General features: G+C 46.2%; 1 protein-coding gene and 1 long non-coding RNA gene across 7 annotated transcripts in view; one reads left to right on the top strand and one right to left on the bottom strand.

Moving 5' to 3' along the window:
* CHD3 (chromodomain helicase DNA binding protein 3) overlaps nt 1-9,096 on the bottom strand; it is a 30,245-nt gene extending 21,149 nt beyond the window's left edge. For all 6 annotated transcript variants that reach the window (XM_077165874.1, XM_077165875.1, XM_077165876.1 and 3 more), the window contains exons 1-4: nt 8,787-9,096; nt 4,123-4,235; nt 3,342-3,512; nt 2,912-3,036 (exon numbers count right to left, since the gene is read on the bottom strand). In XM_077165874.1, the coding sequence (XP_077021989.1) occupies nt 2,912-3,036; nt 3,342-3,512; nt 4,123-4,235; nt 8,787-9,069 (692 nt within the window). In that variant the 5' untranslated portion in view covers nt 9,070-9,096. The remainder of the gene's footprint in view (nt 1-2,911; nt 3,037-3,341; nt 3,513-4,122; nt 4,236-8,786) is intronic.
* Nucleotides 8,618-15,402, top strand: part of LOC143688202 (uncharacterized) — a 55,271-nt gene continuing 48,486 nt past the window's right edge. Inside the window, exons 1-2 of the long non-coding RNA XR_013177877.1 lie at nt 8,618-8,705; nt 10,510-10,608. This is a non-coding gene — a long non-coding RNA (uncharacterized LOC143688202). The remainder of the gene's footprint in view (nt 8,706-10,509; nt 10,609-15,402) is intronic.

The following is a 15,402-nucleotide window of genomic DNA, read 5'->3' as shown; positions in this document are numbered from 1 at the left end:
AATACTGTATGGTCTCACTGATATGAACTGACATTAGTGAATAAACTTGGAATATTTCCTTGGTAACAGAGACCATCAGGAGATAGACATAGGGTAAGATATTGGGTAATTGGAGCTGAAGGGATACAGACTGTGCAACAGGACTGAATACAAAAACTCAGAAATGGACAGCACAATACTACCTAACTGTAATACAATTATGTTAAAACACTGAATGAAGCTGCATATGAGAATGATAGAGGGAGGAGGGCTGGGACATAAATGAAATCACAAAGAAAGAATGACGATAAAGATTGAGATGGTGTAATCTAGGAATGCCTAGAGTGTATAATGATAGTGACTAAATGTACAAATTTAAAAAATGTTTTTGCATGAGGAAGAACAAAAGAATGTCATTACTGCAGTGTGCTGAAAATAGATGGTACTTAATATTTTAAAATTTCAACTAATGTGTGAGACTAAAGCAAAAAATATTTATTTGGTACAAATCTATACTTTGACTAGTGCATCTCCTAATATAACTTATGTAGATAGTTGATTGAACCCCTGAAGTACATGGACCTTTGTATAGGACATGAGATTTTGTTGGTTTGTCCAGGTGATGCCCTGATGAATCCCAGAGTGATATGATCAGTGAGTGGAAAAGTATTTGCAAAGTCCCCTTCGGGGAATGGTGAGAACGGGGGAAAACTCAACTTCCCCAAGTTGAATTCTTGATATTCTCACAAGCAGTGTGGACAACCAAAGCTATAGGCTGAGCCCCCAGTCTTGGGGTTTGTTCATATGAAACTTAACCCCACAGGGGATAGGTCAAGCCTACTTAAAATTAAGCCTAGGAGTCACCCCCAAGGGAACCTCTTTTGTTGCTCAGATGTGGCCTCTCTTTCCAGCCAACACAGCAAGCAGACTCACTGCCCTCCCCCTGTCTATGTGGGACATGACTACCAGGGGTGTGGATCTTCCTGGCAGTGTGGGACAGAAATCCCAGAATGAGCTGAGATTCACCATCAAGGGATTGAGAAAACCTTCTGGACCAAAAGGGGAAAGAGTGAAATGAGACAGTGTCAATGTCTGAGAGATTCCAAACAGAGTCGAGAGGTTATCCTGGAGGTTATTCTTATGCATTAAGTAGATATCACCTTGTTATCCAAGATGTAATGGAGAGGCTGGAGGGAACTGCCTGAAAATGTAGATGTGTTCCAGTAGCCATGTTTCTTGATGATGATTGTATAATGATATAGCTTTCACAATGTGACTGTGTGATTGTGAAAACCTTGTGTCTGATGCTCCTTTTATCTACCTTGTCAGCAGATGAGAGGAACATATGGAATAAAAATAAATAATAGGGGGAACAAATGTTAAAATAGATTTAGTTTGAAATGCTAGTGATCAATGAAAGGGATCAGTAAAGTGTATGGCCTGTAAAATTTTTTTTTTCTGTCTGTTATATTTTTCTGTTTTTTTAATTTCTTTTTCTGAATTAATGCTAATGTTCTGGGAAATGATCAATATGATGAATATGCAACTATGTGATGATATTGTGAATTGCTGAGTGTATGTGTTGGGAATGTTTGTGTCTTGTAATTTTGTTACTTAATAAAAAATTTTTAAAAAAAGAATAACATCAATTTAAAAAATACTAACAAAAAAGAAGTTTAAAAATAGGGAAAAAAGAATAGGTTAATAAAACAGATGGTGGCAGTGGGTGCAAAACATTGGGAATGTAACTAACACCACGGGATTATATACTTGAAAGGCTTAAAATGGGAAATGTGCTACTGTATATATGTTAATACAATAAAAATATAGGAAAATTAACAGGACAAAAGTATAGAAAAGAAATATAAAAAGCAATAAAACTCAAAAACAGAAAATAAAACAAAGCATCAATAAAATTGTTTTACTTTTGTACACTGCTTTATCGCCTATAAAGCCCTTGCACATGGTATCTTACTTCATCCTCATCAAAATACCACAAACTTTTATGATTCTCTGCATTTTACTAATACATTCCATGGACTCTGAAGAAGGTCCCACCAATTGGAGTCTGAAAGCAATAGGCCACACTGATTTTGCTCTGGAGGGGGGTGTTAACTCTTCTAAGTTCACAGATGACCCAGGGCTCATTCACACTTCTGAGATCATGCTGACAAAAGCACTGTCTTTGGCAGTGGGGTAGGTGAGGCAACAGTTAATAATGATAGTTACAAGTTACTGAACGTTCCCAGATGGCCCAGGCACCAACTGTACTATGCTTTCCAGTCGTCATACGATCAAATCTGCACAATACTCCTATGAGGCAGAGGCTATCATTATTATTCCCATTTTACAGGTGAGAAAACTGAAGATCAAAGAAGTTAAGTAATTTGCCTAAGATGACCTAGCTACTAAGTGGTAGTGCTAGGACCTGAACCTCAGCCGGCCGCCTCTATACCCTTGAACTGCTAGGTCCAAGGTCCTCCAATTCAAAGGCGTCACTGCTGCTCCCTACTCTACTTTTAGAGCCTCTGAATCTCCAGTCCCACTGCCAGCAATATAGACTCCATCATTACCAGGGCATAAGGAAGAGGCAGAGGGCTTGGGAAGTAACTGAGCAAAGGGAATTCAGGAATACTGGTGGGATCTCTCAGTTCCACTTAGGGGAAAATGGAACTGTTAGAGCAGGGAAGGGCTGTTAGTCCTGACTATATTCTCTTACTAGAGAGCTTCTCAACCTAGCACTGGGTTCTTGACTGGCGTCCCTGGATCATCAGGAGTCCAGGAACTTCTTGAAATTACGTGTGGAATTTTGTGTATATGTACTATAAATTTCTCTGGAGAGCAGTTTCTTGTCTTTCATCAGAACCCAGAGGGTCCAGGACCTCCCCCAACTTAAGAGTTTCTGTTAAAAGGATTCCCAGTCTGGCCCCACCTCATGAACTGGCTAAAGGCTTTGTAGTTGGTAAGTGTGTGGTAATCCTCTTCCGAGAACACATGCTCCACGTCTTCCAGGCCCCAGGTGAGAAGCAGTGTTGCGGATGACTTCTGTTCCACCTGCTGGGAGATATATATCTGTGGTGAGGTAAGTGCTCCTTGGTCTTTATCCAGGGATCCCTGCAAACCCTTCTCTACTTACCCTACCAGCTTTCCTGGGCTTTCTTGCTCCCTGCTCCATTCTCTAGCACAATCCCCTCTTCACTGAGTACCATGCCCTTGGGGCTTTTCCTCTCTCCACATGCCCACCTTTAATACTAATTTCTGACCCCCAATCTCTAGTACTGCTCACCCTTTTTTTTGGTGAGGGGAGTGTTGCAAGGGCCAGAACATGAACCTGGGTCTCCTTCATGGCAGGCTCTACTCACCTTTTGCCCTCCATCTCCCTCCCCTTTTTTCCTTCGCTTTGTCTTCTTCTCCTTTTTTTCTCGGTGCTTCCGTCTCCGTTTCCTACCCGGTCCAGTTCCATATTCACTGCTCCCACTCTCTGACTTCTCCCGGTACTCATCTCTCTCAGAGCCAAATTCCTCCTCACTGTCCTAAGGGAGAGAGAGGAAAAAAAAAAAAAGATGTTTTTTCAGCACTTCCCACATGCCAGGAACTGTTCTTAGCATATAACATACATTATCTCTTTTACTCTTCAAAATGATCCTAGGAAATAATTATCTGCTTTGTACAGATGAGGAAACAGAGAGCTAAATAAATTGCCCACAAAAACAGAATACTGCCAGTCTCTGAACTCATGCAGTCTACCTCCAGAGCCCATGCATACAATCATTTCTTTTTAGTAAGGCAAGTCCCATCCAATGACTGGGCTCTTTCCTAGGTGGTATTGACTGAGGTACAGGCCAGCAAGGGGGTTCAGGCCTCCCCGAAACCCCTCCCCACTCCCGATAATCAGGATCAGAGAAAAATGTAAGTTTCTAGCACATGACTTAGGGGACCCAAGGAGCATCCTAAGGGCTACCAAGGGAACTGGATAAAAACAGGGAATGGTCCTCCTGAATCTTTTTATTTTTTTCTTACATGGGCAGATACCAGGAATTGAACCCGGGCCTCTGGCAAGGCAGGCGAGAACTCTGCCACTGCACCACCATTGCCTGCCCCCTCCTGAATCTTATAATAGCCACAGGAGTCCTTGACACTTACAAGCTTCTTGCGTTTTCGGGGTTTTCCTGGCTTGTTCTCCTTCTGCTTCTTGGGTCCTCGTTTTCTCTTCTTCACACCCAATGCTGAAGGCAGCAGCCGAATGTCATCCTTATCTTTGGAGCAGAGAGCACCAGAAAACCTAAGCCTCCAGGCTCCCAGTCTCTGGACCTCACCCTTCCTCACCACTCAGTTCCCACTCTCTAGGAACTTGGGCATTAATTCCTCCAAAGCTTGCCTCCCCTCACTGGATGCAAACAGTGTTTCCAGTACTCTGGGATGCTCTGCTTCTGAATGGGAGGTCAGAGGTGAGAAGGGAGAGCAGCCAAACCACTCCCTTCTCTCCCCTCCTACTAACAAGGGACCAGGCTGTAGGCCACGGGCTCTAACTGTGGCAGGTCCTTTCAGTCCCCGCCAGGGCTCCTCCTGCCTTCCCCCTCACTTCGCCAGCTGGCATGCTGCCCAGGAACTGGGGAAGCCATGCCCAGCTGCTGGCCTGGCCTGACCCCAGAACTTGGAGTGGGGAGACACAAACTGGCAGCTCCTTAAGCCAGATGCTGAGAAAGGAGAGCCAAAGGCTGGACACCTGGGTTCTCACACTAACACCCTGAGGCCCTGACATCCTTTCTGGGAAGAGGGAGGCCTCTATTTATACTTCCTCGGATAATCACCAAGCCTCCTGTCACCCCAGCACAGTCCTGGAGAAAATGAATCCTCACCTGGTCATATTTACTTCTTGCCCACAGGATCAGAGTGTCTGGCTCCTTCCTCACACCCAAAAACCAACCCGGCAGGAGAAAGTCTCCACAATTACCTAACATTCCTCCTCTCCTAAGTATCCTATAATCTGTTTTCAAATCAATTCCCAGACCCAGCTCCCAGTGAGAACTCAATGGCCCTACCCTTTGTCCCCTGGTCTCACCTTTCATTCCACATTTAACCCCAAACATCCTGAACCATTCATATAGATATAGTGTGGGGAACCCAGATAAAGGTACAGATGGACACACAGAGCATATACATTCTCAAATATGTGCACTCGCACACGTACTCATGAATGTAAAAATACAGAGGACTGCCTGTACCTGCTTTCAGCAGGCCAAGGTCCCTGGCTTTCTTCCAGATGTCTCTGTCTGAGGGTTCAGGTTTGGTTCTTCCCTGAAATCCCCCCACCTCACTCTCCATGACCTCTGCCAGGTTACAACCTTGGGGCCAAACAGTTATCCCATGCAGAGAAAGACACTGATGCCTCATGGGGCCCTGGTTCAACTCCCTCCCCCACCAAGTACCCGACTAACCAGCCTGACCTGTCCTGTTCAGGCAGAGGCAGCTGCTGCAGGAGGGGAAAGCCTGGGCTTGGCCCAAGTCTCTCGCTCTAGCACATACAATCCTTCCTCAACAGCCAACGGAAAATGGCTACGATTAACAAGGAGGCCTCAGTTTCCATTGCCTCAGAATCCAGGCATCTCTTTCCCTTAGTGCTACCTCTCCTCAACATTCTGGCATCCTGTCGCCTTGTACCTAGAGCCTCTCTAGGGTCATGGATATAGTCTTGTGGGCAGAAAGTCCAGGTTGCGCACGGTGGGGAGTGTAATAGGAAGTCAGTACCACACTGTGCCCTAGGGGCCTCTCCCTAACCCCAAGGGCTTAGGTTAAAATTAACATGGAAACAGAGGCTGCCAGGGCAGCGGAGAGGGTAGGCCAACCGACTAAGGACCACGGGGTGAGGCAACTGTCCCCTCCTCACGCCACCAGGAGGGTCCCCAACCTGGGAAGACGCCGATGGTGGGAAGAGCGAAAAGAAGAGAGGCAAGAAAAGGAAAGGGAGGGAAATAAAGCAAATCTAAGCCCCAACCTCTCTCTCATCAGCTACTCAATGCTGGCCTGGAGCCCAGACGCTCCCACATCCCGGCTCAGACCTCGGGAAGACACGGAGGGCGGGGCGGGGCGAAGGCGGGGCCTGGCGAGCCGAGCGAGGAGGAGGAGTCTCTGAACAGGCCTCGCCTCCAGCCCGCCCCTCTCTCCTTCTAATCTCACCATCAATCTCTCACACATATATTTATTTTTTCTCAAATTCTCCTCCCTCCCCCACAACGAGCCACCATAATAGGTCTGTTGCACATGCGTATTGCACGCAGGGGGTGGGTTTGTATTTTCAGGCCTTTTGCAAAGAAACTACCAGAATTTTCCGCACCACCCACAATCATTCCCCACCCCCACCCCCAAGGAATCACATCTATATATTATGTTATATTATTTCTCTAGACTTGCCAGAAGGGGGAGGGAGAAGAAATGAGTTTTGGCTTCCTGCTCCCTTCCCCCAACAGCACGAGTGCTATTATTTTAAACGTTTAACAATGTAAGGAGACTGGAAAGAGGGGGAAGGGATAAAATTGGTCTTGGGTAAGAACGTAAAACAAAATGGTGAGAAAGCAGTCAGAGTGAAAAAACAATGGAAACCTCTAATATGTACAAATTCATATTCTAGAAAAGGATGAACAAGGGCAACCTGAACAAATTTCCTTAGAGGGTTATTTTCCCCACACTTAAACTGAAATAAGCAGACTAAAAATATTTTCCCAAAGTTTTACCTCACAAAGTCATCTGAGGGGGTGTATCTGGGTCACTCATTTGACTTGGAGGGCTGAAAAGGGACAAAAGAAAATTGCCCTGGGAAGGAGGGGAGGTGAACTTTCATTACAAACATTAAATTTTAAAACCAGTTGACATTTCTTCTCATCTATTCAGAAACCGAAGAAGGAAAGGGGGAAGGGAGTATTGACACAAAGACCCAGCTCAATCTTAGATTCTTTCAGGCTCTTCTCTTGCACATATCCAAATTCCGCTTCAAAAAAGCACAATTACCACCTTCCAAGCTGAGAATCCAAGTGGGTGCGAGCTACCAATGCCCTAACCAAACATGACATCCTACACCCCCACCTCCCACCGCCCTTTTTAGCACCTCTGTCGTTTTCAAGCCGCCCCCCCCCCCCTTTATTCCTTTTCCCTCACACAAAATCACAGTAGACCGGCTGGGAAAGTTCGTAAAAACTTTTCCTTTTCACAGAAGACCAGGCCAAAAAATTACTCTCCTGTTTCCCTGAGACACAACAGCCCCCTCCCCACCCTCCCCCCAACTCCGAAAGTTCGACACAATCCTTCAAAGTTTGTCTCAACCAGGCAGCAACGTTTGCCACATAAGCCTCAATGATCAAATATAACAGTTTTTACAACTGTTATATTTGTGTGTGTGTGTGTGTGTGTGTGTGTGTGTATATATATATATAAAATACTGAGAATGATATTAGACATTTTGAAGTTTGGTGCATTTGTGCTGCATGGCATCCAGAGGTGTGGCTGTCCCCCTTTCGTTCCCCAAGCAGGGGGTGTGAGCACAGTGATGCTCACTTAGAAGACTAGAAATAACCTAACTCCACGGCGAGGTGTCTCTGAGTGGGGCTACCACTGGGCGCCTGGAGAGAGACAGCCGAGGAAACCGTCTGTCCCCTCTACCACCCGTGGACTTGCCCAGGGATGCCAGGTGACTTGTCACCTCGAGCGAGGGGTGCTGAGTAGTGGTAAAGCTCCAGAACAGCTGGGTGGGCAGTTCACGCCCCCAACGTGGTCAGGGTGTGGATGGTTTCAGCGCGAAAGTGAGTGACAGGGGATGGCAGCCACGTGAGAGTCACAGCTGGGCAGCTCGGCCACCCCAGACTGATGGGGTCATGGTGGAGGGGGAAGGCGCACTTGACACAAAGAGCCCAGAGCAGGGGAGAGATGAAGGGGTGGAGTTGGGGGCTTTTAGTTGTCCCAGGCACTCTCTTCGGACTCCCCAATCTTAAGTGTCTGCTGTTTCGATTCCAAACTCGGGCGGGGGTGGGGGTGTGTGTGACCAAGTCCTATTCCAGGAAGTGGTCTGCGTGGAGTGTGGCCACCACCCGCCCCTACTTATCAGCCGCCCACAAACATCCACACGACCCCTCCCCCACGTGCCACCGCAGTCCCCAGAGTTGGCGGGCACCAAAGTCCCCGCAGGTGGGGGGTTCGAAAGCCACCGTCCCCACTCTGCCTTCCCAACTCCTGACGGGAGGGGGTTAGGGCCAAAGTCTGCTCCACCCGCGGAAACCCCATTTTCCCTCGGTCCAACCCCACCGGGGCCCGGACCCGAGGGGCGCTCGCGCGGCCGCCCCTCCCCCACGCGCCCCTCCCCCACGCCGCCGTCCGGCCGCCAGGGTCTCCGCGGTCCCTAGTTCGGCCAGGGAGGGGGCCCTGGCTTCGCCTCGGCCGTTTCCTGCCTACCCCCTCCCCGCTGAGGGTAAAAAAAATAAAAATCTCCTCCTCCTCCTCCCCCGAAAGCCGCGACCGAGTGGCCGGGTCCGCGCGCGCAGCTCGCGCCCAGCGCTCTCCAGCCGGGGCGGCGGCGGCGGCGGCGGCGGCGGCGGCGGCGGGGGAGGGGTGCGGGGGGAGGGGAGGAGGCCTGGCCCCGCGGCGGCCGCCGCCGCTGCCCGCCCGGACCGCCCGGACCGCCGGGGGCGACGGGCCAAGACGGCGCCCGGCGCCCGGATTCGCCTCGGCTCGGCCGCGCGGTGGGTGCCTCGCCCCCGGCCGGCCTAGCTAGCCCGCCCGCGGCGCCCACACGGGGCTGGGGGTTCGCGGCGGCGGCTTACCTGGCGGCGGGGGCGGCGGCGGCGGCGGCGGCGGGGGCAGCGGGGGCGGCGGCGGCGGCGGCGGCGCGAAGAGGTGGCAGCCGGGGGGGCTGTGGCGGTCGCGGCCCCGGTAGTGGCCCGGCCCGCGCCCGAGCACTCCTTCGTCGTCGTCTTCTTCATCGTCCTCGTCGGCCGCCTCCACCTCCTCCTCCTCCTCGTCGCCCTCTTCTTCCTCCTCTTCTTCCTCCTCCGACACCACCATCTCCTCCTCCTCCTCCTCCTCGTCCCTCAGAGGGGAAGCCATCCTGTGGCTCTGGCCCCCCCACCACCCCCCCACCCACCGCCCGCCCGCCTCCCCCACCGCTACCACCACCACCACCTCCTCCTCCTCCTCCTCCTCCTCCTCCTCCTCCTCCTCCTCCTCCTCGGCGGCGTCCTCCTCCTCACCGCCTCCCCCAGCCCCCCAAACCCCCGGGCCACCCCCCGCCGAAACCCCCACCCTCGGGGCCGCCGTCTGAGGAGGGAGGCTAAACCACCCCCAAAATTTTCTTGGAAAAAATTGACTTTTCCCCCCTCTGTCTTTCCTCCCAAGAGAACAAGAAAGGGGGATTAAAATATATATATATATATATATATAAAAGTTTTCGACTTCTCTCTACCCCCCTCTCCGTTGCTTTTAAATATATTTAAATTCTGAGGGGGGCGCTCAGAAATATTTCTTAGAGCTGAGGCACTAAGATGGCCGCCTTGAAATTATTTTTAAAACAACCCCCCCTTTCCAGGACCGCCACCCCCTCCATAAAGAAAGGGAGAGGGGGGTAAAAATCCCCTTTTAAAACAAAATGGCTGGCTTAATATTTCATTTTTCACCCCCCCATTCTCCTCTCTATTCACCCCCATCTCCAAGCCTCTACCCAGAAACCCACAAATTTCTCCCTTTTTTCATAACTGATTAGTGCACAGATTAATAGAGATATTTTCCTTGTGTACTGAAGTGTGTGTGTGTGTGTGTTGGGGGGGCATGAAGGATTTCTGCATAAAACAAAAATGGCTGCTGACTTACTCCCCCCTTATAAAAAATATTTGAGGGGGGGGCATTAATCAGTACTCATGCTCAGTCTGACATCAGCATAAATTGTTAAAGGTTAACTAGTTAGATACTAGTCCAACTAGATTTAATTTTTTTTTCTTTTCTTTACTAGTCTCTTCCTCCCCACCTCCCTTCTGTAAAGAAAAGCTTTTTTTTTTTTCTGAATACTTCAGAAGGGAGTGGTTTGATGTGAAGGTTTTTTCCCCTTCAGGCATTGAAAAGGAAAAAGATGAAATATATGTTTATATATAATTCTGTTTCTACATACCTCGTTGACGTTAAAACGCATTTAATTGTGTACGTATGTTTTAAGTGAGAATCAGTATTGGATTTTTTCCTTCTTTCTTTAAAAAAAGTAATAGAATTTCTAGTGACTTTTGGGGGAAAGATATGAATAGATTCGATGATTGAGTTTTTTTCAAAGGAGTCCATGTTTGATTCTCCCCTTTGCCCAGCCTTTTCAGTGATTTATCTTTGTTGTAAATTTTATCTATACTCTTTTTCCTCTTTCACCCTCCCCTCCCGGAATTGCTTGAATGTAAATTTTTACTTGGGAAATTAACTTGGGGTGTAAATGGAACTGATTTTTAGAATAAAGGGAAAAGAATCAAGTCTGAAGATTGTGAAATTATTTTCTCTTTTCTCCCATTTCAGTATGTATTTCCTTCCTCCATGATCTCCAACACTTACAAAGTGGAAGAAACTGAGGTACTATGAAAGAGAAAAGTCACCGGGACTCAGAGAAGGACAGAGGTAGGGGTTACACTCAGGCGTTTCATCTGATGTTCTAACCCATGATTTCCACCACTATCCCAGTGTTTATCTTTAAATAGTACCAGGAATCAAATGGAAGGTTGGAAAGGAATCCAAAAGTGGCTTCCTGATCTAGACATCAGAGAGGTCCAGACATAAAACTTGCCAGTTGGAGGTGGAGTGACACCATCCCTCTACCTTTAACACCAAGAAGCAATGCTAAGTAAAGGAAGAAGGAGGAGAGATTAGTTGTACCCTTTTTCATTCTTGTCACCCTTTTCTCACTCTAGTTTCCTGCCATTCTTTTCCTCTCACTTTGCCCCTTTTCTTGCTTCCCATCCCATGCCTCTGGAATCATTTTTCTCCAGGATTATTTCTCTGTCTCTTAAGTAGAGCTGCGTCCCTAACCAGCCTCTGCAGTGCTCAGGAGCACTCTTAAAGGCAGGGGTCAGTAGGCAGCAGGCAGAAAGTATTAGTGAAAGAAAATAATATGCACATTTTTGCTGAAGAGGCTAAAATGTTATCAAGGACCCACTGCTTTCCCCAAACACACTTTACTGAACAATGGTTTCTATCTTTTTCTTAACTGGAATCCCCTTGCCTCTCCTCCCATATTCCTGTACTGAGTCCTACTGGTCTTCTTCCAATAGATTTTGTTCTCCTTTCCTCTTTCACAGTTTCTCAGTCCTAGTCCATTTAGGTATCCCTGCCTCATTCTGTACATGGGCTTTTTTGTATGTACATCTTTTTACTGAAACGGTCTTCTTCATCCCCATGCTTCTTAGGTTCTGTCACCTCTAAGTAACTTTCCATCTCTGTCTTAATTTAATTTTGCCTTCCGGTCTCTGCTTGTGTGTGCCTGTTCCTCATGTGTGCCTGCCTCCCCCTCTTTCTGGCCCCCTGTGTGTGTCTGGAAGTGTCTCCACATGTATTTGGGCCACACAGTACATCGTGTGCACTGCAATCCCTCTACCTCTGTGACACCCTCCATTTCTGGCAAGTACCTCTGCCGGCTTGCCACATGTGCCCTGATTTGCAGGTGTGGGTGGCTGAAGCTGGTTTTCTAGGTGGCTGTGTAACATCCCTGTACAAACATTTGTCACTCTCTCTTGAGTATGCTTTGCATCTGGATCTGTTCGCTTGCCTGATTGTCCCTCTCCTTGTCCTTCTCCCCCTCTGCCAGCCTGTATCTTTCTTTTGGATTCTTTTTTCCTCCCTACTGACCTCTTGATTTTTCTTCCTCCTATCCTTGTTTCCACCTGCTTCTCTCCCTCTACCTGGTTGCTCCAATTATGGTGTCTGCCTGCCTGCCTGTCTGCTCCTCCCTGGCTTCCTGGCAGCCTCTTTCTCTCTCTGGTTGTCTGTCTGCTTCTCTGGCTGTTTGCCCGCCACTCTCTCTCTAGCCATCTGTCTCCCTGACTGCCTATCTCTGTCACTTTTTTAGCCTGCTTTCCTTGGTCTGTCTACCTTCTAGACTTCACCATGGTTCCCTTTCTCAATTTGTTTCTTATCTTGTTCTTCTGTCTACTTGCTTCTCTTATTTATACCAGTTAAATTCATGATTTTTCCTTGCTTCCCTTTTATGTCTATCTTCTTGTCTGTCTACCCTACTTGTCTGCTGGTATTCCACTGTTTAATGCTTGTGTCTTTTAGTCTTTCTGCTTTTCAGCTTTTCCTCTCTTGACTTTCTCCTCTTTGTCAACATCCCACTAATGACAATGGTCTCTCTTCCCCAAACTCAAAGTGCTCCCTCTTCCTAAAGTCTTATTTACCTTCCTGCCATATGCTTTCTCTTACCACCTGCCTTCATTCTCAATTACCTCTTTCTTTTTGATGTCCTGGTTACTCAGGCAGTTAGTCTGCCTGCCTCCATTTTTTTGCCATTTTCCTGGTCTTTGCTATCTTCCCGCCTCCTTTTTGCTGACTCCCTGCCTGGCTCTTGCTCTCCTCATCTCTGCTTAGTTTTCTTTTTTCCAATCAACTTTTGAATAACTAATACATACATAAGGTACAAAATTTTTAAAGAACAAAGGTATGCTGTGAAAAGTAAACCTCCCTCCTGTCCCTCTTCACCCCCGCCTCCAGGTCCTTTCCCCAGAGGCAGCAGCTATTTCACATTTCTTGGATATTGTTCCATCGAAGAGCCTTTACACACACAAGTCTACTTTCTTTTCACTTCTCTCCCAGTTCGGTTGGATGATTGTTCCCCTGTCTGTCATGAGTCGTTCCTGCTTTGGTGGACTGGCCGTCTCTTACGTCTTGTCTTTTTGATTGACTAGTTGCTGGTTTCATGCTTTTGGTACCAGGTCCTGAGGAGAGCTCAGGAAAGGCTTGCTTTCTCTTAATCACCTTTTCTACTCTACATTGTAACTTGTCTTAATGAGAGCCCAGCTTTGTTGGTCTCTTCATCATTGAAGTATGTATTAATTGAGAAAAGACAGGAAAGCATGGTTAGACTAAAAAATGACATATAAATATAGTTTCTGTTATTAAGTACAGGTAGTTTATAAATTGAACTGTCACTAATACATAGAGTAGGTGAGGCCTGCCCTGCTTTTCCTACTCAGTTTATGTGAATTCTTTAAGGCATATGAATCTAAATCCTTGTAAGTACAGCAGCACCCTTCGGCTATTGACCGAATCCTGCCCAAGAAGTTGTCTTCTTCTTACTTTAAAAAATCTTGCTTCTTAAACTTTTATCCTTCTGGCTCATCTCACATCCCACCTTAGAGATTTTATAATTCCTTGGGGGAAGAAAAGATAAAGCCTCCATGTATTTAGGTCTCTTTCAGAAGGATGATAAAACTTCTGTACACAACATACTGTTCTTTCATTTCTTGCTTGTTTTTTTAATTCCTGAATATAACTGTTTCAGTCTCTGTATCTCACTTTTCTCTTCCTCTCTTACATCTCTTTGCTTGATTTTGTTTTTTGTCTTGTCTGTCTTGCTCTCAACTCTTACCTGCCTTCCTGATTGGCCACCTCCCCTGTCCTCAATCTGATTGTCCTATATGCCCTCATTTGCCTGATTCTCTGTTTGCCTCCACTAATGTATGTAATAGTGTTTTATAATTTATAAGACACTGTACAGTATAAAACACTGTATCATTTTGTCTTTCTTTTTCTTATTGTTTCCTTCCTTTCTTTGCCTGCCTGCCTTCTCTTTCTATACCCCTTTCTGTTTTCCCATTTGTGTCCTTCTCGGGATCTTGCCTGTCTCTCTGTCAGTCATTCTCCTTTTTCCCTGCCAGCCTGTCTTTTTATGCCATCCTTCTCTGTTTGCTCCATTCTTATGTCTCTCCTGTGTTCCCGGGTTTCTCTGTATTTCTTTTACCTAACTATTATTTCTTTCCTTAGACCTTTTATCTGTTCCTTTTATGTCTTGCTATCTCTAACTGCTTGTCTCCCTGCCTGTCAGTTTCAATGTGGGCATCACTCTCTGCCTTTTCTCTCTTTCCCTGTTCTTCAAAAAAATAAGAATAAAATAATCAAAATACCATATGACTAATTGGGGAGAGGAGAGTACTTTTTAAAAAATGAAAATGCTGTTTTCACTGAACTCAAGAGAACAAGGAACTCAGAAATGCATCTTTCAAATGCAAACCAGAAATCAGATGCTTGCCCCGCTGCTCCAGAACTATGAAAAAACCTTATGAAGGACCCCAACCAAAGCTAACCATGTTTATTTAAAGCAAAGGCAAAAAACCTATCTATAGCAATAGCTTCTAACCTTTTTGACTCATAGAAAGTTATAAACTCTTTTCCCAGTGGGAAAAAAAGGATATACACAAAATACCACATTATCATGGTACAGTGAATACCATGAAGTCACTGGACCCCAGGTTAAAACCAATGAGAATGATTGATGGAGTACAGACAGCAAGCAGAGCAAATATATATGATTCTCTCCCCAAGGAGAAGTTAAATAGATTCCTAATTGTCTTTTGAAATATGTAGGTTAGTGATTTTTTTAAGCTTTTTTATTGTATAATATAACATAGATACAAAGCAAAGAAAGAAGAAAGCAATAGTTTTCAAAGCACTCTTCAACAAGTAGTTACAGGAGAGATCCCAGAGTTTAACATGGACTACCATACCATCATCTCAGATTTTTCCTTCTAGCTGCTCCAGAACATTGGAGGCTGGAAAGAATAAACACTTTTTTTATCATCACAATTGACTTTTTTTTTCTTTTTTGTGAAAAATAACATATTACAAACAATAAATTAGTTGTATTTACTGTACAACAGTTAGTTGTAAAACAGATTTCAGAGTTTGATATGGGTTACAATTCCACAATTTTAGATTTTTACTTCTAGCTAAGATGCTGGAGACTAAAATATCAATATAGGGATTCAGCAATCATACTCATTTATTAAACCCTACCTTCTCTGTATAACTCCACCATCCCCTTTGATCTTTCTATCCCACTCTTTAGGGCTATTTGGCTATGGCTATTCTAACTTGGCAAGTTGGAAGGGGCTATCGATAATGTGGGGTAGGGAGAGGGAACTAGCTGATGTTCTGGAGAAGCTGGCCACTCTGGCTTTCAGGACTTATCTGGTCCAGAGACCTATCTGGAGGTTGAAGATTTCTGGAAAGTTACCCTAGTGCATGGAACATTTGTAGAATCTTATATAATGTCCTAGGTGTTCTTTAGGATTGGCTGGAATTGTTTTGGTTAGGGTTTGACATGTTATGATAGGTAGCAATGTCTAACTGAAGCTTGCATGAGAGTGACCTCCAGAGTAGCCTCTTGACTCTATTTGAACTCTCTCAGCCACTGATACTTTA

This window comes from Tamandua tetradactyla, chromosome 6 (genome assembly GCF_023851605.1).
Source record: "Tamandua tetradactyla isolate mTamTet1 chromosome 6, mTamTet1.pri, whole genome shotgun sequence".
NCBI lineage: Eukaryota > Metazoa > Chordata > Mammalia > Pilosa > Myrmecophagidae > Tamandua > Tamandua tetradactyla.
The sequence above is the reverse complement of the archived record's forward strand: the minus strand, read 5'-3'. Positions and strand labels throughout refer to the sequence as shown.